The following is a 20,364-nucleotide window of genomic DNA, read 5'->3' as shown; positions in this document are numbered from 1 at the left end:
GACCCCTGAGGTTGTTCTGGCTTGCTCTACAAGTGCATCTGGGGAGCCAAGAGGAGTTCTTCCAGAGCTGGGAGACCCTTGCGGAGGATGGACACATTGGCCGAGGTGGAGAGCGGAGCGCCCAGAGAGGAGTCCCATGAAGCGGAGCTGGAGGGATCAGGTGAGCCGGGGAGGAGATAGTGCTGGTTGAGGGAATGATAAGACCTGTAGCAGCCTATTTTAAATATACCTTAAGTGGCTTGGGAGTAGAAAAAATTTGAGTGAGGAGGTTATGGGGTTTTGAGTCCGATTTTTAAAGGGGAGCTGATTTTTGAATATTTCGTTTGAAAGCCTGTGTTGGGTAATGAAAGGGAGAGCCTAAGAGCACTATACATTGAGCAACGGGAATATCTTCCCCCCCTTTTCCCCCCACCCTGCTTCTCCTATTAGTAGAAATATATGGGTGACTTGGGTGCGGGGGGGGGAACTGAAAAGTTTGACTGGATAACTGTTAGAGGTAGGAAGCATCCCAGAAAAAATAATCTGGGTACGACACTGCTATGACAGACCAGGGATGCTGAGTAGCCCCATGATGTATATACTGGATAAGGTGATATGAAACAATTGGGTGTTTGAGCTTTGAAAGGCACTTCAACCACAGTGTCAGAGTTACAGACTTCATCCTCAGAGCAGGAGGAATATATAGAGCAGTAATCTTCCCTGCTCATTGAAGGAGGATAGTTCAGTTGGGTACAAGTGTCTGATAATGGAAGGGGAGGGATATTTGTAATTGCCGATTTTGCTTTTGGTCTATAGGAAATTAATAGTATTGCCTATTAATTTGCATGAACTTCTTAGAAGCTGCTTTTAATATCAGCTGTTCTGCTTTGTTTGTTCTTGGTGGGTGTTCTAGATACCACTACTTTTTCCTTTGATCCCATTATACCTCTCTTTAGTGGCCCCGCCAGCTTTTTTTGCTTGTTGGCTCCACTGAGCACTGCTCTACTTACTCAGGTAAAGGGTGGGATGGAAGGTGCAAGCTTTACATAGCTGTCTGCCTTCTCTGGCACCAAGCACATTGACTTTATGTTCATTCTCTATGGCCCTGGATATGTACTAGAAGGTGGGCAGTGCAATGCACTTCCCTTCCTATGCAACTTAAGGCAGTTCTTTCTAGGACTTGACCAAGAGAGTTGAACTTCATGGTCATTCTGCTTAACTGCTACCATATTGGTGCCCTTTCAGATTTTGATTAATAAGCTCTATAGGTAAACTCATGAAAGAGATTCTTTCTGGTGCAGTCTATCCTGTATATCGGACCAATGAAGTGAGTATCCATTAAGATTTTGAAATTTAAAATAGCATTCCCTTATAAGGCTTATTAACTTGGTAAGAGCTTGTAGTTTGAAGGCTAATAGTCGACACTTCCTCTGGGATTTTTTTATGTTTTTCTCTTCAGAATGAAGCATTCCCACATACTGGGACATATACTTTTCACCTTTTAGGGTGCATGCCAAGGTAGATGGGATCCTCTTGTTAAAGCAGAGCTCTTATGTTCTCAAGCATTCATTGTCCTTTTACTCTGGGGTGGGTTTTTTTTTCCATATAACCTAATTCCAGCTCCCTCCTCCTATCCATGAGTGTAGCTGGGGAAGGTGGGAAGGAGAGGACTGACGGCATGCTTTAAGACTGAAGTCTTGCACCTTCACAACCTGCTGGTGTTTGTGTAATTGCACAAAGCATTGCTGCACCTTCCTGCCCTACTATCTCCTGAAGGCTTAGTGCTACTATTCTGACACTGCCAGTGCCAATAATACCTATGTTTGCATCCCATATCCTACATAGCAGTACAAAGCCAAGCTGCTGTTCTGGTCAGTGGGAATTGTTTTGTGAAGGGTGGACAAGTGCCTGACTAAACTGAACCTTTTTTTTGTTTCCTTTCAGAAGTGACTCAGGTTAATCCTTCTGAAGTATGGATTTGTGGCCTCCATTGGAAGCCTCACTGCAGAAGAGGTCTTGGTGCCAACCATATGGAGCACAACTAGAGATAGATCCCACAAGGGCTTATGTCATAGTTTGGTACAAGGGACATGCTGTGGAATGAGTTACTGTCTCTAATAAAAATCTGTGGCACAGAGGGGCGTTTTGCCCAATGTAGTAATTATACATGTAGGGGAAAATGACTTGGCTCACCAACCAAGGCTGGGATTAATGAACATGAAGAATGACCTTATAACATTGTGTTCACTGTTTCCCAAGGCAAAAGTTATGTGGTCCACTCTACTGCCTAGGGCATGGCTGCTGATGTACGACCCACCAGCACTTACAGAAAAGTCTAGGAAGGTGATTATTAAGGAACTCTCCAGATTCTGCAGCATGTTTGGAATCTCAATTTTAAGGCATGACCAGATATGCTCTTCCCTGAAGCTATTTAGTCCTGATGGATCTCAACTTTCAGAAATGGGGGAAAGTGTCTATAATGCCAGCCTGCGAGAAAGAATTGAATCCTGTTTGTAGCCAACAGAAGTGGCCTGGACCAAAGATCCCACTTAATTTCAATTGGTTTTTGTATCTGGGCAGGTCAATTGGCCCCTATTAAGTTTGTTCAACAGAACAGACAGTTACTTCTTGACAAGTTTCACGGTTCTAGGGCTACAATAAGCTGCCTCTTGCTAGTAAAAAGGAAGCAGAGAAGTGCTAATTGCCTTGTCAACCCTACTATAGAGTTATGGGGCTAATGCAATAACCCTAAAATGCAGCAGCAAGCAAGGCCATTGATTAAAAAGTGTTCACAGCCTTTTTGAGATGCACAGTCCTCTTTCTACATTTGTTCATGTGCACTGTGCTGGCCCTTTCCACTTCCTTCCACAGACTCTGACAGCTCCTAACCCCCTCTACAAGTTGACTCTCTACCTGCATTTTTATTGAGTTACTTGATCTATTTTGTGATTTGATACAATTCCCCCTCATGTCACTAACTGCTTGGGGTGGTGTGTTTAGAAACATTGTAATACAAGACTCCTGTATTTAGTTATGCCTTCCATCATGTGCAGCTTCCAGTCCTCTTATGGGATATTTTGATGGCTCCCACTACCAGATTTTGGGATCTTCTGTATATACAGTGTTGTAATACTTTATCCTTAATAAAAGTGCAGTGTGTACAATCTAGCAGTATTGTGGATTTCTTTTTTATCTCTGTTCTGATCAAATCTGGAGGCCGTGATCCTGAAACTGTTATCAGTTTTGTTGCTTTAAGGGAAGGGAAAATGAAGACAGGGTGTATTCAATGAAGGGCTCAGCCCCGTGTGTGTGTGTGTGTGTGTGTGTGTGTCTTGGGCAGGCCATTTCTGCACATTTCTCTCCCCCTTCCCCCCCCCCAAAAAAAAAAAAAGAGTAGCTGCTATATAACAAAAAAAAATGGTTGATGATGTTTCCCTTATTTTAAAAGTGGATACATATATGTTTGGCTTCACTGCCTCCTCTATTGATGCAGTTTTGTTGCGTTTTGAGTTTGTGGTGCTACCCTCTTAGTACAGAGGCGACAATACGTTACTTTATCATTAATAAAGTTACAGACTTCTGCCTTGCCAATAAGAGTGTATATTTTCTGTATGTTCTATCTAGAGTGAAGAGAAATTGCATAAGGTTTCCTATAATCTGTGCTATTGAATTTCAGGTGGAAAAAAAACAAAACCATTCATCTAACTCCCTGCCCATCCCATCCTTTATGACCTTTAAAGTCTTTTAGTTATGTATAAATTATGTAGAATCCAGATTTGGAAGAAAAATTCCTACCAACCCAGAATGCATCAACTGCTAATAAAATGAAAATAAGTACATTTATTTTTATTTTTAGATTCTGAATTCCATTGCCAGGAGTTTTGTTGGTTGCCATTCACTGTAATATCACTAGCATACTAAAATATCAGTGTTGGAATTAGCCTGACTTGGCCACAGAATTAGCTGATATTTTTTCATAATTTTCTTTGACTTGTATTTTAAATCTAGCTTACATCTTAAAAATGAACTTTTGCAATATTATGTTCCTACGAGCATGACCCATGTATTCCATAAGTAAGCTTCATGTTCCTGTGGAGTCTAGAAGAGAGAGAGAATGGAGGAAGGGGGTGTTATCTGCAGTGGGACTGGATTTCAAGATCTTCAAGGGCAGTGGGTAAAGTAGCTCTTAAATGCATAAGTAAGGAATAGATACCGAATGTATTGGAACTTTTATTTTTGGTTTGGTTTTCAAATTGCCTTCCATTTCATCATCTGGACTATTGGGAGGGGTAGATTTTTATTTTTCAATCTTTGTTAAAATAAGCTGTGTGAAATGCTGTTTCCAAGTAGCCCTGTTTTTGCAAAAATTATGAGCAGGGAATTGATCTTCTGATTTAGGTAGACAGTGAATCTGTTGGTTTCATAAACTTTTATGGTGTCAGTTGTATACTCTTGTGAATACCTTACAATAACTGTGTTTTGAGTAATCTTGGATAAGTTTTTTGTATTCATATATTTTCTTTCAGGCTTAATTTGCAGTAAGAGTCATACCTATCTAAATTTCTTATCAAACTAAACTGATCACTAGCATAAGTGCAATACTTGGGGACATTTTTTTAAAAAGAAGGTTACAAAAAATATTTGATTTGTTGCTTCTTGGCCTGGAGAGCTTACTGTGCATTAGTACAAACATCTGAAATGTTGCTATATCAAAGATGTAATAAAATCGGGATTTTTTTAAGTGTCCTTTGTTCTGGTTTAAAATCTAACCCCTCAGCCCCTTTACTTCCAATCAGACTGTATTAGTGCTATTAGTTTTAATTTGTCCATTCCAAGTTCTTTGCACTGCCAAATGTTTCTAATTAGTTAACTATATTTGCCTGGGTGACTCTGATCCCAAGTTCTATTTTCCTTTAGGCAAGTGTGTTTATTTTGTAAATATTAATGTAAAACTATTGGAATCTCATCTTGCCCTATCATGGCTGAGAACAGGATTTGGTAAACTATGGCCCGTAGGCAGGATCTAGTCCATTGAGCCACTGGTTTCAGCATGTGGATCTAGGGGGCTTTGGCCGCTTTCTGGCACCAAGCAGTGGAGAACTTAGTCCATACTGCAGTGGGGCAGCAGGGAGAAGCTGTGGTGGTGGCCTTCCTCAAACCCCAGTGGGGTCATTCTGGCCCTCCGTAGGAGAAAAGTTTCTGACTGCTGGCTTAAATGATGGCAGAATGAGGACATTTTTATTTGTAACTTTTTAGTTCACTACAGTGTTTAAAAAGTATTTTAAACTGTAAGTTAAGTAAGAGTGAGTTAACTAAGAGATACCTGAAAATGTAGGTTTTTTTGTAAAGTATAACGCATCTTAAATTCAACTACATATATAACTTATATTCACTAAAAGCAAACAGCCAAACATTTGTGTTTCCAGTTCATTTGAGTTCTACCTGATAGGTTTCAAGTCTATGGCAGAATGATGCCATTTCTAACCAGACCTTTCACCCGGTGGAGCAGGGAATAAAATACCTAAATTTAAGGGATTGTCTAAAAATCTAAATTGCACTGTCTTTACTATGGGGGCACTTCCATTTTAGGTTTAAATGCGCGTTTTATTGACTAGCTTACATCTTCAAATTGCAAGTGCAGTATAAGAATCTACATCCAATTGACATCCATTTAAATTGGTTTGGGACAAGTCTTGAATTTATACCGGTTTAAACTTAATGTATAGACTAAACATCAAATATTAATTGCAAAAGATCTTGTGGGTCACCTTGTAAAAATGTCTTCCCTAGTCTGTGAGAGGCAAGAATTTCTTAGGGAGATATCTTTTATTGGACCGACTATGGAATAAAGTTAGACAGACTTTCAAATGAAAATGTTCTTTGGTGGGTCTCACCTGATGAAGAATGTCTTCATTTGAAAGCTTATCTAACTTTATCCCAACTACATAGCTGGTCCAATAAAAGATAATCACCTCAAAAAAATCTTGCCTCACAATTTCTGGACTATCACAGATACAACATCATTCTCACATTTCCTAACCTGCACACTTATGGTGGTAGTGGTGCTTCTAGTTTGTTTTACCATTTAAAAGAATATATTTCAGCTGGAATTTTCAGAAATCCTGAAAGTAGTATGGTTAGTAAGGTACTCAACTTAGGTTCCTTTTGAAAATCTTGCCATTAAAATTTGAAGTACAAGAAAATCCTTTACAAAGAAAAATGTTTGTAGTATGCAGATATAAGGAATTTCTTTAACCTTTGTGGTCTAGTGTGTAAATTTTCAAGGAAAATCTACATTCTCCAGGGATAGCTGGGGTGTGTGAAATGGATTTGACAGAATTTGGATTTTGAATTTATCAGGGTGTGCCTTTGCATGGTAATCACACTGAAACCTTTAACTATTTAATTTCATAATGACGATATTCCCTTATGGGCTGACTTTGTCCACAGATTGGCAGTGAACTAATGTTGTCCTTAAATTGGACTAACCTCCAATTATGTACCAGCTGGCAAGTCTGATAGTTTTACATCTGCTACTCTCCCAGCAGGGTGGAACGGTGTCCTTTAAAAAGCAGACATCCCTTCCTCTTCCAGTGATATCTTAGCTGTTATGGATGGGACCTCTGGGTTGGGTCAGAATCACCATGGGGTGACAGCTCCTGAACTTGTGCAAGTGTCCTTAAAAGGGCAGAGGTGTACTTGGTAGCTGTGATGGTCTAAGGCAAGAAAACATACAAAGAACTAGAACTTTTGGTTCCAAAATGATACCTTTTATTAGACCAACTGGGAAATTCCAAGAAAACTGTCCTTCCCATCTTCAGCTCCCTCTGTGCAAAAATGAAGTTTATTTCCTACCTATGGGGACTTTTTACCATCTATACTTTTCCCAGAGTCTGATGAAGGGACTTTGATCCTGAAAGCTTGTAGAAAAGGACAGTTTTCTTAAAAGGGCAGACATTCCCTCCCTCCTCTTCATGCTGTCTCAACTTGTGGGGCATGTGCTAGCAGCTAAAAACCTGTTTGAATTCAAAGGTGTCATTCAGGGCTGTCTTTGCTTTTGTGAAATGAGAACATAGTATTGTCTACTAGCATTGTTTTACTTGCATCTTGAACCTAGAGGGACGTTCTGGGGAGCTCTGGGATCTGTGGTGCTGACTCTTTCAGTACTCTAGAGGAAGAACCTGGCCTGCACTAAGGGAATGCAATAACAAAAGCATTCACCACATGCTTTTTCCCTTTTCTGGAGAAGTCTGCTTTATTCATGGAAATACGTGCTGCTTAACCAGATTCTTGTTCTTGTTGGTGCTTAAAAAATTGAGATTTTGTTTCATGGCTGGGAAATAATTATTGGCAGCATTAGAATGGGGGCAGCCCCTTTTGCAGCCATGTTGTTTCAGTGCATTGGAGAGAGGTTTGCTGTTATAGCTGCTGGTGATCAGACTGCACCCTTCCACCTCTGGTTCAGGCATATCTGCAGAAGGGGGTGATAGAACTGTTGCATTGTTAAAAGTTGTTGGTAATTTTGTTATCCTTGCAGGAAGGAAATATGGAGCATCTCAGTCTGCTATTTGGATAATCGACCACAGAGTTATTCATTGGGCCCACAAGAGGGTCGCCAGCAGTCCAGGTGGTCCCCAGTTGGGCTTCAGAGGTGAAGCCATTTGCTTATTCTGGCATGGCAGGAAAGGCACACTGTGGGACCAGTTAATGCAACTCCTGCATTCTTTGACAGCTTGCTTTTGCCCACTGCAGGTTCTTATTATACGTCTAGGTGAAAATGACTTAGTGACAACCACTGGGGTCAGTTTGGTGCTCAGAATAAAAAAGGATGTGCCCCTAATTACTGAGCACTTCCAAGAGATTAAGGTGGTGTGGTCAGAGATGCTCCAGAGAAGGATGTGGCCAGGAGCAGCTAAACCAGCTGGGATTGACTGGGCCAGGAAGGGCGTGAATAGGGAGATAGCAAAGTTCTTCTGTGAAATGGGGGGATCAGTGATCAGCCATTGACAGATCTTGTATATGACCTCTATTGTATTCAGGGAAGATGCCATGGAGCTCTCTGATGAAGGCTTAGGCATATTTTTGGCTGACCTCAAAGAATGGATTAGTCAGTTTCTTTCTAACTTGTAGAAGCAGGGATGGGAAAGCACTGAATCTTCATGCTAATTATTGACTCCCCACTGCAGGAGGTGATCTTGGGGAATTGTGGTAGCAAGGGCCAGCTTTTTATTCCAAACCTGAGTACAGGATAGGACCTGCTGTAACAAACAGTGTTTGGGAACCATACTGGACTGTTAGCTCTAGGATATCTGGGGAAGGGGTTCTGTTTCCTAACTCCTCTTACACTGTTAAATAGCTAATAAAGCCTATGCTTCAACTATGTATTTGTATGCTGTATCTTATTCGGTAGTCAAATGCAAACTTAGACCTCTAAGAATACAGAATGCACTGTTCCCCCAACCCAGGGAATGTAGAAAATGTACCGTGAAAAGCAGCAAAGGATCTAGAGGTCAGAGTAGTCTGTGTATACAAGCTCACAATACAGTACTGTGGCCAAAACGGCTAATACAGTCTTTGCAAACTTTGAATATACGAGAGTAGTGAGTAGAAATAGGGATGTCATAGTTATGTTTAAAATTGATTAGACTGATACTAGCATGTTGCATCCAAGTACTGTGTCAGTGTTTTGGAAAGGGTGTTATAAAATGGGAGAGGATGCAGAAAAGGTACTCAGAAGTGCTATGGGGGCTGAAGACACTGCCTTGTAATGTGAAACTTAGTTCTTCTTGGTTAGTTAGTCAAAAAGAAGATGGGGTGAGGGTGATTTTGTTTTTGGCATGCTGGATTTCTGCACTATAAAACTGGTTGCTAAAATGCTCTTCCATGTAATAGAGAAGGGCATAATGTGAATCCGTTCCTAGAAGCCAAAACAAGAATGAGAGAGAAATTGAAATTACAAATCTGTCACTACTTTTAAAAAAAAAAAAAAAAGGGTGGTTAACCATTGAAACTGACTACCAAGTAAAGCAGCGGGTTCTCGCTTATTCTTTATGCCTTTTTATCAAAAACTGAATCACTTTCTGAAGATAGACTTTAGCAAAACAAGTTGTTGGGGTTCAAAACAAGGACAGCTGAGTAAAATATAATGGACTATGGTATGCCATGGTAATACAGTGATGTCTTCTGACCATACATCACACACATCTGTTTGCTTTCAGCAATTTTGCAGATGCCCATTCTATTTGGCCCATCAGAGGATGAATGCCTTTAAGATCATGGCTGGCTTTTAGAGAGCAAAACTGCTCTCAATTGTAATTATTTCTTGGTAGTTCTTTAGACTGTACATTGAGCCTTCTAGTATGCTTTGGTTTTAGTTGATCATCCCTTGTATACATTTTCCACTTTGAAAATCACTAGATAAAGTAAATTCTACCTTGTTCATAGCATCTATTTGTTTGTCACAACTTCTGGCAAGCATTCAGTAGAGGATTATTACTATAGAGGGGATTCCTTTGTGGGTCTCCTACTGGAGCACAGGCCTGGGGCCTACTGTGGTGAGCAGGTCAGAAGTGTGGGTTTCATTGCTGTGTGCAAAATGAGGTGTCCTTCATTTAGACCTTGAATCCTTGCAAGAGGGAAGGGTGGTGTGGGATGTTTTTGTTGAATTCCATGCCTCCGTTTTGTACATAGTGTGGCCTTCAATAATCAAGGGTTAAGAACTGAACTGAATCATTAGCAGGGATCTTGGTTTTCTGTGATTTAAAAAAAAATCACAAATTCTCTGATAAATTGCAAATTCTCTGATAAAAATCCCCAAATCTGTAGTTAAAATGAAATGCCCCACACAGCCCTGCTGGTGTCCCTTACTCCCCGCCCCCCCCCCCCCAAACAGCCCTCCAGCCTTGCTTGTGCCCCTTGCCTCCCACCCACAGCCCCTGACCCCAGCTGCCAGGGCTATGCAGTCAGGGACCCAAGTCTGCAGCCCCCTGACTTCAACAGAAGGTAGTGACTGCTACAGCAGGAACACAAGCCAGCTTCACGCACGCACACATGCACCGCCCCGTCCTGCCTGCTGTGGGCTCAGAGTGCCTGCCTGGCTGAAAATCCCCTCCAAGTCAGAAAGTGCCCAAGCTATCTGGGGGCTGAAGGAGTGGAGGAGGCTGCAACACCCTCCCCCCCCCCCTCGGCCAGAGTGCCCTGCTGCTGTAAACCTCTCCAGTTCCTCAGCCCCTAGCCAGCTTGGGCACTCACTGGCTGGGCACGCTGGCTGGGTGCGGGGCTTTGCAGCTGGCTGGGAGCAGCAGGGTTTTGCAGCCAGCCAGAATGCCTGGCTGGCTACAAACCTCCCCACTCCCTCAGCCCCTAGCCAGCTCTTTGCCACCACCCCAGCCCTGCCCTGCAACCCCCAAGCTCCACTTACCTTCAGCAAGAAGAGTGAGCCTGAAGCAGTCTCTGGTAAATGCAAGTGTCAGACCCTGCCCTTCCCCCTCTCCCTTCCCCTCTGGGCAGGGTTGGGGCTTTCCTGCCCTTTTGCAAACAGCTTTTGCAGGCTGGAACTCAGCCAGCCTTCAGAGCTCTTTGTAAAAGGGGGAAATCCATGGATTTCTCTGACAAAAATGGGAAATCTGTGGCTTTCTCTGTTTTTTTTTCATGGGGAAATGGAAAACCCGGATCCCTGATCATTAGTACCTGCGGGCCAAGCTGCCCAGTAGCTGTTTCTTACTTCCTTTGGTATTCATGACTATTAGCTAATAGAGTTGTAACCTAATTAACCATATGATGGTGTTGTTCACCAGCATTGTCCAGAGAAGAGGTGTCAGATTTGGATTTGGCCCAAACAAACCCACCTCTGATAGTACGGGGAAAAGGTCTGAAGCTCTTTCGCCCACTGTGATATATTCATCCCCAACTGTATGACCATACCCTGGCTGTTGGTGGCAGGCCCTATCCCTGGTTGCCCATTTCCTAGTTTCGAGTCCCTCTGTGAGCACCGTGGTCCCTCTGTTGGCACCTCTAATCTAGTCAACCTTCCAGCTCAGTCTGGATGAGTGGCACAGATGTGGTCTGAATGCTGGAGCCCATTAGTGGGATAAATGTGCCAGATCTGGCCGTGGAGTGACAATGTACCCTGATCCAGCCCTGCATGTTTGATCTGGCTGTGGAGTGACTCTGCATACTAGATCTCACTGCAGAGTGATCCTGTACACTGGCACAGTCTGGTGTGTAGGTCCTTGTAATCCAGTTTGCAGGGCTCCCCACGGGTGCAGAAATTTCGCTGTAAGGGAGCAGTGTTATTTGCCATGGCTCTGGTAGCTGCAACAGTTGATTCTGCCATTGTTCCCCTGTGGCCAAATTTCTGGACCTGGTGGGGAGCCCTGTGGGTTGGCTGACACAATGCCACTGATCTAGGGCAGGGGTTGTCAACCAGAGGTACGCGTACACCTGGGGGTACTTGGACCGGTCCTAGGGTATATGCATGGGCGGGCAGGGACAGAGTGCTGCTGCCTAACAGGAGCAGGGCTGGAGTGGAGTGAGGACATCAGAGCCCTTCTGTGGGGCAGGGAAGCTCACACGTGGCAGTCCGGTGAGCTTTTCCACCCCACCCCGGCACTGCTCCTGGGAGGCAGCGGCACACCATTCCTGTCCGCCCACATGCCATCCCTGCTCCATGTCCATTAACGCACTACTCCCCTCTCTCCTGTTTGGCTGCCGGGGGTACTTGCACTAAAAAGTTGAAAACCCCTGATCTAGAGCAATGGTATATTGTCTCTTAAAAAGGATTTATTTTACGTGCAGTATCAGAATGTAAATTTAAGTTGTGGGACTGGTACTGGTGGATATTTGGCTTACTCGGAATGGTTTGTGCTTTCAAATGAGTATGTTCAGGCCATGTTTACACTATAAAAACACCTGTTTTAAAGCATGGTGGTCATAATTTTTAAAAGCACATAGGATCCTAACTATCTAAGGGTATGGACACATGAACAAATTACTGCAAGGTAAGCTAGACTATGAACTTCCCCTGTTAGTTATTACATGGTAGGGATCTGTACCCATTCTTACCCAATGGTAAATGTGAAGTAATTCACCCCTCATTGTAAGCAAGATGGGCTGCTTTTTTTTTTTTTTTTTTTTTTTTTTTTTTTTTACCAGGTGCTAAATACAACTTAGTGTCTAGAGTGGAGATAGTTGTGGTCAGCATTAATGCGTTTTAAAATGCTACTTGCTTGGCTCATGCTACGTGTAAAAATTCTGGTTAAAATGTGTTGATTAATGCATATTAACCCAGCCATTTTTCCTACTGTAGACATGCCCTTTAGGCTATTTGGAGCTCTCATTTTGGAGGCCTGCTAGTGACTTTTTAGAAATAAAACTGTATGTGGGTGAAGTGCCAAGTTTTATAGCTATTTTTGACACCCTTTCTTTTCTTTTGAAAATGAAGCAGCAGTTAGTCAAAAGTCTGAAGTCATCAAAACTTCATTTTGCATGAATTTTAGAAGCCATCTGTTTTATAGGCTTTGTGTAAAACAAATTTATGTAAATAAAGAAGGCAGTGTTCCCATCTCTGAATCAAGCAGATCTCATTATTAAAATAAAGGGAAAATCATGCTGCTATACTCTTGATAATAGATTGCAGATATAAAGTAATTGATCTATCACTTGCAAAGGGAAAATAATTTCTTTCATAAGGAATTTGTTCTGGATTGGTTAAAAGCTATTCAGAATATATTAAGACAAGTTTTCTTCCCTCTGTTTATAATATCTTAGCTTAAAATGTAAGATTTTATTTTTAAATCCAATTTATTCTTTGTATACGCTTGCTTGCTTTTTGTACCTTCAGTTTTGATACTGACAGTATGTGAAGCCACTTTGACTTTCCTTTCATTGTAGATTTCACTTTCAGATTCTCCCAATATTCGGGGTTGAGCTTAAAACTACAGAATTAAAAAAAATTCCTAACATTTTGTAAAACTTTAGAAAAGGATATCTAAGCTTTTGACAACATTTGTGGAATGTGCCTTAACACTGTGGTTGATAATTTACCATGTAATCTTGGGATGTTTTTGTGCGTCTTCAGAAAAATGGCTGAATAAATTCAAAAAAGCATTTAATATACTTTATTGAATTCTGTGGACCGTTCTCTTTGTATACTCATTTTACAAGATACAGCCCTACCAGGAACTCATCCTTGATGTCTAGTAACCCAACGGAACATTAAATAATTAGTATTAATCTTATGCAATACTTTACATGTTTATTTCTCATATTTCTGATGTTAAAGAACTGTTTCACTTCTTGTTTGAGAGCAGAATATATTTCCAGTGTGTAAGTCAGGAAGATGGAATGGATTCAGTGGTCTGTTTAAAAGTTAAGTAACATCTTTACAATGTTGATAGTTCATTTTAATGGCTACATTGATAATATTCTTAAGAGTATATCTGCATATACTTAATCAAACTTGCTGATTTAAAGAAAAAAAAGATTAAGAAAGCTAAAGGACCATTACAAATTCAAGGGAGCTGTTTTGTCACTTTAGGGAATTGTTGTCAAGAAACTCTTCCTCTGACCTCGTACCCAAGTAGTTTTTATTAATTAAGCTCAAAAAATTGTGTTCAGTGTTGGAATTTTCTTTTGCAATTGGAAGACAGTGTATCTTAGTCGCAGGGGCTTCCTGACCTCACACCCCTGCCACATGGACTTCTTCACTGGCTTGCTTCCACCATCCTTACAGTCACTGGTGTCCTTTCATTCCGTAGGATCCCAGATCGGTGGCAAAGGTGAGTGTCTTAAGTACTGTAGCTTCATGAAAGCTATAGTTCTGTTCCTTTCTGCCTTACAGTCTGAATCTTCATATGAGATTTGGGAAGTTAAACCTGAATTCCTTGCTCCATTATTTATGTCATGAGGTGTAGATAGGTAGTTTTCCAGAAGGAGCATCCTAGTTTCTCCGTACACTCAAAGGTGTGCTATGAAAGAATTCTGTAGCTGGAGAGTAAAGACAGGTTTCCAAAGAGCTACTTCCAACTTTCCATTTTTAATTGTGCAGGGACCATCATGGTATTAACTTAAACTTTCACTGTTTTTGATCACATGAGATGGCTCTTCTCAATTCTTCTGCCACCTCACATTACTTAAACTCCAGAAAAAGAATCAAGACCAGAAGACTTCAGGTTGTCATGCTGCTTTTAACACAATACTGGTTGGGAGCATACTTTTTCCAAGTGAAAGAGGCCATGTGGTTCTCCAGTGGACTATGCTTTTATCTAAAATTTATATGCCATTTTTTACCTTCTGGATTCCTGTTTTGTTATATGGTCCTGCTTTTGGGGTGATGTAGTTTAATGCATAAAGACTCCATCATCAAACCAAATTGATTCTGTGTGCTTTTAGGGGCTTGGTAGGAGCCTCATGGTTCTTATCTATAGCATCTCTTTTAGCCAGGGTTTTTAGTTCAGTTATATATTCGAATAGAATGCAGTGTGTTCCGGTCAGTTTTCCTGGCTTTGTCTGAAAGGAAGATCCTACATTTGTTTTTATCATGTTTTTGACAAGGGTTAGTCTCCTTACTGTCAGATGTTAATAGTCATCTGCAAATCTGAAAATAACAAGTGTGCATATCGTTTGGGAAGGGGGAACAGGACAGATCTCAGTCCCAGCCTTCTGTGTGCCAGTCTATAGTATCAGTCTGAAATAGCGCACTCTAAACTTTGTTCTCGTCTTGGTTTTGAACTTGCTTAGTACATTCTGCATAGCGTATCTCTGTGAATGTCTCTTTGTTCAGAACTTCTGGTCTGAAGCCTCCTCTTGACATAAGTTGGCATTGTAGGGATATACTACACTGCTTTGAGTTTCTTATTTTGTTTCTTTCTTGAACATACAAGGCAAGATGGGTGAAAAGGGAAGAAGGGTAAAACATCTGACAAAAAAAAATTCTGCATGAGTTTTTTTTTTTTTCTTCAAACACTTGTATACTTCCCACCTTCTTTGTCTCCCAAACCCCCTCCTAGAACATGATATTTCTCAGATGTCTCCCTTTACTGTTTTAAAATGATTCTACTTCTGCAAAAAATTAGGTTGCTTTACATTTTAATTACCAAGGCATGAGGTGTGTGTATGACATTCAAATCTTACTCCTTACCCTACCGTAGTCAGATCTGGCATTGGATCAGATCCTGAGGGGTATCTGTAACTGCTGAGCATCTGCAGCTTCCATTCCATTCTACCAAATGTTGAGTTTAAAGTGCCTCTCAAGGTGGAGGAGAGGGGAAGCAAGATGCAAATCACTACTATCTCACTCCTTGTGGGAGGGGGAGTGCATGTGGTATCTGAAACTTTCCATGTGGCTGCGATTATAAATCAAGACTCTTACCTGCTGGTACATGCCACTCTTGCAAGTCTTTTTTTAAGAAAAGGGAGGAGGGGTGCTTTAGAGTTGTAGATTTTGGGGACATTCAGATGTATCATGTGAGCCATAGTGCTGTTGAACTAGATCGACTCTTCTAAATGCAAGAGTAATTTGCCTGCAGATGGCAGCACCTTTCCTTCAGAGTGGCTTTTGTTTCTTGAGCACTGCTTCTTAGGTGTAAAAAAAAAAAAACAACCCCAAAACAAACAAAACAAAAAACAAAACAAAAAAAACTGCTTATGTCTTAAAGGTGACTGATGTCACTAAGGCAGAATCAATGTTTGGAAGACAGCTGCATTAGTTTGCCATTTTCTCTGCTGACTTCTTGACCAGTCTGTCTCCCATTAATTGATTTTATTACTGCAATTCCAAGTGACTGCTCTGTATGATTGCATACTGCTCATTCCATGCAGTAGGGGTCCTGTGCTTGCCTATGTGTTTTTCACTAAGCTTAAAAAATATATAGTTTTATCTGAATCGTATTTGCATGGTATTATATGGCAAATACAAATCATGGACAAAGCAGAACTAATATATGGAAGAGGAAATCCTATAAAAGGTAGAAGGGGAGGTTCAGGTTGTCATGTCTCTAACTGGAACAATTAATGCACAAAATTAGGATCGTATAGCTAGAACAGAATGTAGAGAGTTTGTGGAGCATGGAGGAAGCGCTAACATGAAAATGTAAGAAGTATGGAAACCAAAATTGACCAGAGCAGCAGATAAAATTCTGAAATAGTTTGGAGAGCATAATGTGGGCTTGTTATAAGAGACTGATGTGTCTCTTCTAAGTGGACAGTGCTGCTATTCCCCACCCACTTGCCCCTGCGGTGTTGGAGTCTCTTCTGAGAATGAGGAAGTATAGGTTCTCTGACTGTTGTTATTGTTGGCATATGCTCAGCAATGTTGAATGGCAGCTAAACTGTTTCTGGGTTTTGGCGTGTGTGGAGAAGGAGCATGCTTCGTGAACTTCATGTGTGGGGGGGGTGCGTCATGGTGGTGCTCTAGGATGTGCTGCAGAGAGTGTTATTTAAGTCTTGGCTACTTTTGGAGGAAATGCCACCCTTGGGAGGATAGGAACTGGAGTATTCAGCTGAGGTGATCCACCCAAATACCATCTGTGACGCTATGCACACATCTACTGGTTGACCCCAAAGAGTGACAGGAAAAGGATATCAAAGTGTATGCATAATACTTGTCTCAGCTTGACGGTGTCCATCCAAGCTAATTTGGAAGAAGCTGCTGTGGGGTGAGGGGCGAGGAGATGCAAAAAATCAGAATGGTATAAAAATTCCTCATTTACTACTAGATTTTTTCCTCAGAGCTTCTGTTCTTGGAGTCACTTTCAGCATCAGGGATGACTCTTAGGACAATCATAATTCCAGTAACATTAATACTACACTTTTCCTATGAGACATACTTCAGCACAGGCAGGTGGGTCCCTCTTGCTCTGACTGAGGCAAGGACTCATTCAGAAAAGGTTAAAAACATTGTATTTCTGTTGTGATTTGAAAACAGCTTCACTTGTAATTTCCTCCTTCCTTTCTTTGTTAGTGTACCAAAATATTTATAGGAAAGACATTGGGTTTATCTTAGAAGCCAGGATGAGAAAAGGCTGGAATTTCCCGTCCTGTTCTATGCATGTTACTCACAATTCAAAGGACTTCCAAATCAAGCAGTTATTACAGGAGCAGAGTTAAGAAGCCAAATAAGTACTTTTGTTCTCTCTTTGAGGCACTACCTGAATTAAATTACTAGTTGCTGGTGGCTGCATGGAATTGATACTGTCTAGATTTGCACTACAGTAGTTGTTCTGAATTAATCCATATTTGTTTCGGAGCAAGCTGTGCTTCATAATTATTATGACCCTGTACCTGTCACACAGTATCACTGTGCCTTTCTTTCTTTCTTTTTTCTTTGTTTTTAAAACATGTGATTCATTATTACTTGTTTTAAGGACGGGTCATCTGGTTTCAGAGGGGGAAATGGAAATACCATCTTTGTGTTGAACCAAAACATCGGCTTAGCACCATGAAGTTGAACAGCATCTGACATCAGCCACTGATCCTCTGCTTTTTATCTTGCACATATTTTGGGGAGGTGGTAGGAGGGTTTGAGGTTGAGGGAAAAGAGAAATGGGGTGTTTAATTATGGCTTTCTTTATTACAAGGCACTAACATGACTCCCGTCTGTATTTAAATGCTGTCCCCAGGTTCCCACTATGGCTATGTCTGCGTGGAGTTTTCACTCTTGGAAGAGGCCATCGGATGCATGGAAGCCAACCAGGTTGCTTTACACTTCGGTCAATGCTGCTAGAAAAAAATTATTTTGCTGGGGGCGGGTGGAAAGCCAATGATCTCTTGGAGTGATTCAAAGGAAGATCTACTCTTGTGTCATATCCAACACTTCATTTAAAATTCCACTGTTTCCAGAACCTTGGAAAAGGCTTAGACATGCCCTTATAGACCATCAATGTTCTGCCCTATTTTGTGTTTTTTAGCAGGTTGGCTAGATTTGAAACTGGTAGCTGAAAGATTCCAGGTCCAGGTTGTTGCATTTATACTGGAAGCAAAATCCAGTTGGAAAGAGCTCTGCTAGTATGAAACATTTCACTTCTTAACAGTGTACAGTAATTGTAAATACCCTTCACTGTATACAAAGATTTCAAGTTTAAATACACATACACATGTAGTTGTAGGCAAGGCCTCTGCTCTGCAGCTCTGAATTCAGATGTTACTTGCATGCACTACTTTTCCATGTGCCTCATCTGGGTGGAGAATTTCTTGTCTGTGTCTCCCCTTGTATTTACATTGTCCTTTGGCAAATTGGAGTTGCATATATGAGGGCTGGCCTATGCACAGTTGCACTTGGTGAATCTAAAGGTTTCCAGTTAGTTTAATTCAAAATGATTGTTTAGAGCATTTCATATTTCCAACTGTAGCTGTAACTGTGGTCTGATTTGAGATTTGTGGCTATTGGTCCCTGTACCAATATGATGTGCCTAAAGTCTGTAAATTAATGACAGGGAAGAAGAGAACAACACCCATTGACACCAGTCCTCCAAACAGATTGCTCACCTGGAAGATAGACACTTCTGGATGAGCCCTGGTGGTCTACCTAATACTTGATAGCAGTTCAGAGTTGCACAGAACAGTTATTTCCTTATGCCCTTCCTTGTTAGTTTTCTCCTGTTTGGGGAAGAATGTAATCCCACTTCCTCCTTTGTTTTATGTGAATAATTATCACCATAATTATCTAAATCTATCCATGCCTTAGGAATACCAATGACTACCTTGCTTTAGCTGAGCAAGAGCCACAAGTCACTAATTTTAGAATTGTGCATACAGAAATGTGTGGTTACAAATGTACATGCAACCCCACTGTTAAATTTCTCATTGCTCCCTTACATTTTCCTACATGTGCTATTACAGTAGGAGTTCAGAGTAGGAACTTATTCACATTCAGTTAAAAGGGCAGCCATGGTCACTTTAGCTGAAATGCAGTATCCCTTCAATAGTACCCACGTGTTTTCACTGAAGCTCATCCTATTTAAAACGTACTTGGAAAAACTCTAGATAATTTGAATTAAACTTCATGGTAACCAAACCCTTCTACATGTGCAGTGTTGTCTCCAGTTCTGCTCATGTGTGACAGTAACCCCAAGGGACAGCCACAGGACCTGGGAGAGTAAATCTCTCTCCTGTTATGCTGCCTTTTCATTGCCCTGTTGAGACACTCCCAGAATGTTTTACTTCCATGTTTTTACTGACACAAGTTTTATATAATGTAAAGGGAGACTTTCTGCCAGGCCCCGGGTGGCAGGAAAAAGGGTGGCGTTCAGAATTAGAGGTTTAACACCAACCATAGTTTAAAAAAAAAAAATGGTTGTCCTTGGACCCACCACCCAGCCTGAAACTCCGTCTTGGCCATACTGTCCCCTTCCCTGTACCTTCAAGGCAAACAGCTGTTAGAGGCAGGGGGTGGCCAAAGGAATGCAGCAGCAGTACATGACTGGGGAAGGGTGTACACAGGCTCCTGAGAGCCATAAAGACCTGACAGGAGTTATTTGTAGAGTGCTGTGTTCCCACTCAGACACCAAGGGGTGTTGCTGTGCTTCATCTGTCTTTCATTGCTACCTTTCCTGTAATGGAGCTTCAAGCTCCAGTGGCTTTGTGCTTTTATGGAAGACATTTTTTTTAAATGTTTTTGTATGGACCGGTGTTTTAGGTTTTTTTGTTTTTTTTAAACGGAGTGTCTGAAAATTTATGGGTATTTGGCAGTGCTGGTCTGTTTAGTTTACTTTTTGACATTACATACCAAGGTTGAGTGTCCCACCAATTGCTTCAATAATTTGTGATTTAATATAAGAAGAATAATGCACGTTCCTCAGCGCTGTAACAAAACCAATTGATGTTAATGGAAAACTTCCTATTGACTTTAGATCAGCACCAACCCTCATTCCAACCTAGTAAACTTCTATTATTTGATAGACCCAGAGAAAATGGCCTAAAAAAACTTAGGTTACCACACTTAACAGTGTGCCTGAGATGCTGAAAAGTAACACCTTTCAGTTCTGGGGCAAGTACAAATGTAGATCAATAGCAAAATGAATGGAAGAAGAATGTCATGAGTCACTCCCTAGCAGACAGCAGTGGTATCATTTTAGTCTTTTCCTGAGACAAATCTGGGGCTGAACTGTTGAGGGGAAAATTGTGTCTTCAAGTAATTTGGAGTAGTTTGAATTTTTACAACCTATAAAAAATAAATAAATAAAAATCCAATGGTTTAAATGTAATTGAGAATTTTTTGCAAATTTATCATTAACTAAGCCCATCAGTAACTCTCAATTAAACCAGGTAAGCCTCTGGAAGCATAGGTATCTGAAGAACTGATATTTCCATACATCTGCGTAGCCCTGTCTTGCACTAAATACATTACAGGCTAAGAATCAAGAGATCTGTAAAGGCTGGAAATTTGCA

General features: G+C 41.2%; 1 protein-coding gene across 2 annotated transcripts in view; it reads left to right on the top strand.

Moving 5' to 3' along the window:
- RBM6 (RNA binding motif protein 6) overlaps positions 1 to 20,364 on the top strand; it is a 101,971-nt gene that overhangs the window by 31,992 nt on the left and 49,615 nt on the right. For both annotated transcript variants that reach the window (XM_090021192.1, XM_090021191.1), the window contains exon 6: positions 17,598 to 17,671. In XM_090021192.1, coding sequence (XP_089877318.1) covers positions 17,598 to 17,671 — 74 coding nt within the window. The remainder of the gene's footprint in view (positions 1 to 17,597; positions 17,672 to 20,364) is intronic.

The sequence above is a fragment of the Crocodylus siamensis genome, chromosome 11 (genome assembly GCF_052110815.1).
Source record: "Crocodylus siamensis isolate JL-2025a chromosome 11, ASM5211081v1, whole genome shotgun sequence".
Lineage (NCBI taxonomy): Eukaryota > Metazoa > Chordata > Crocodylia > Crocodylidae > Crocodylus > Crocodylus siamensis.
This window is presented reverse-complemented; position numbering and strand designations above follow the sequence as displayed.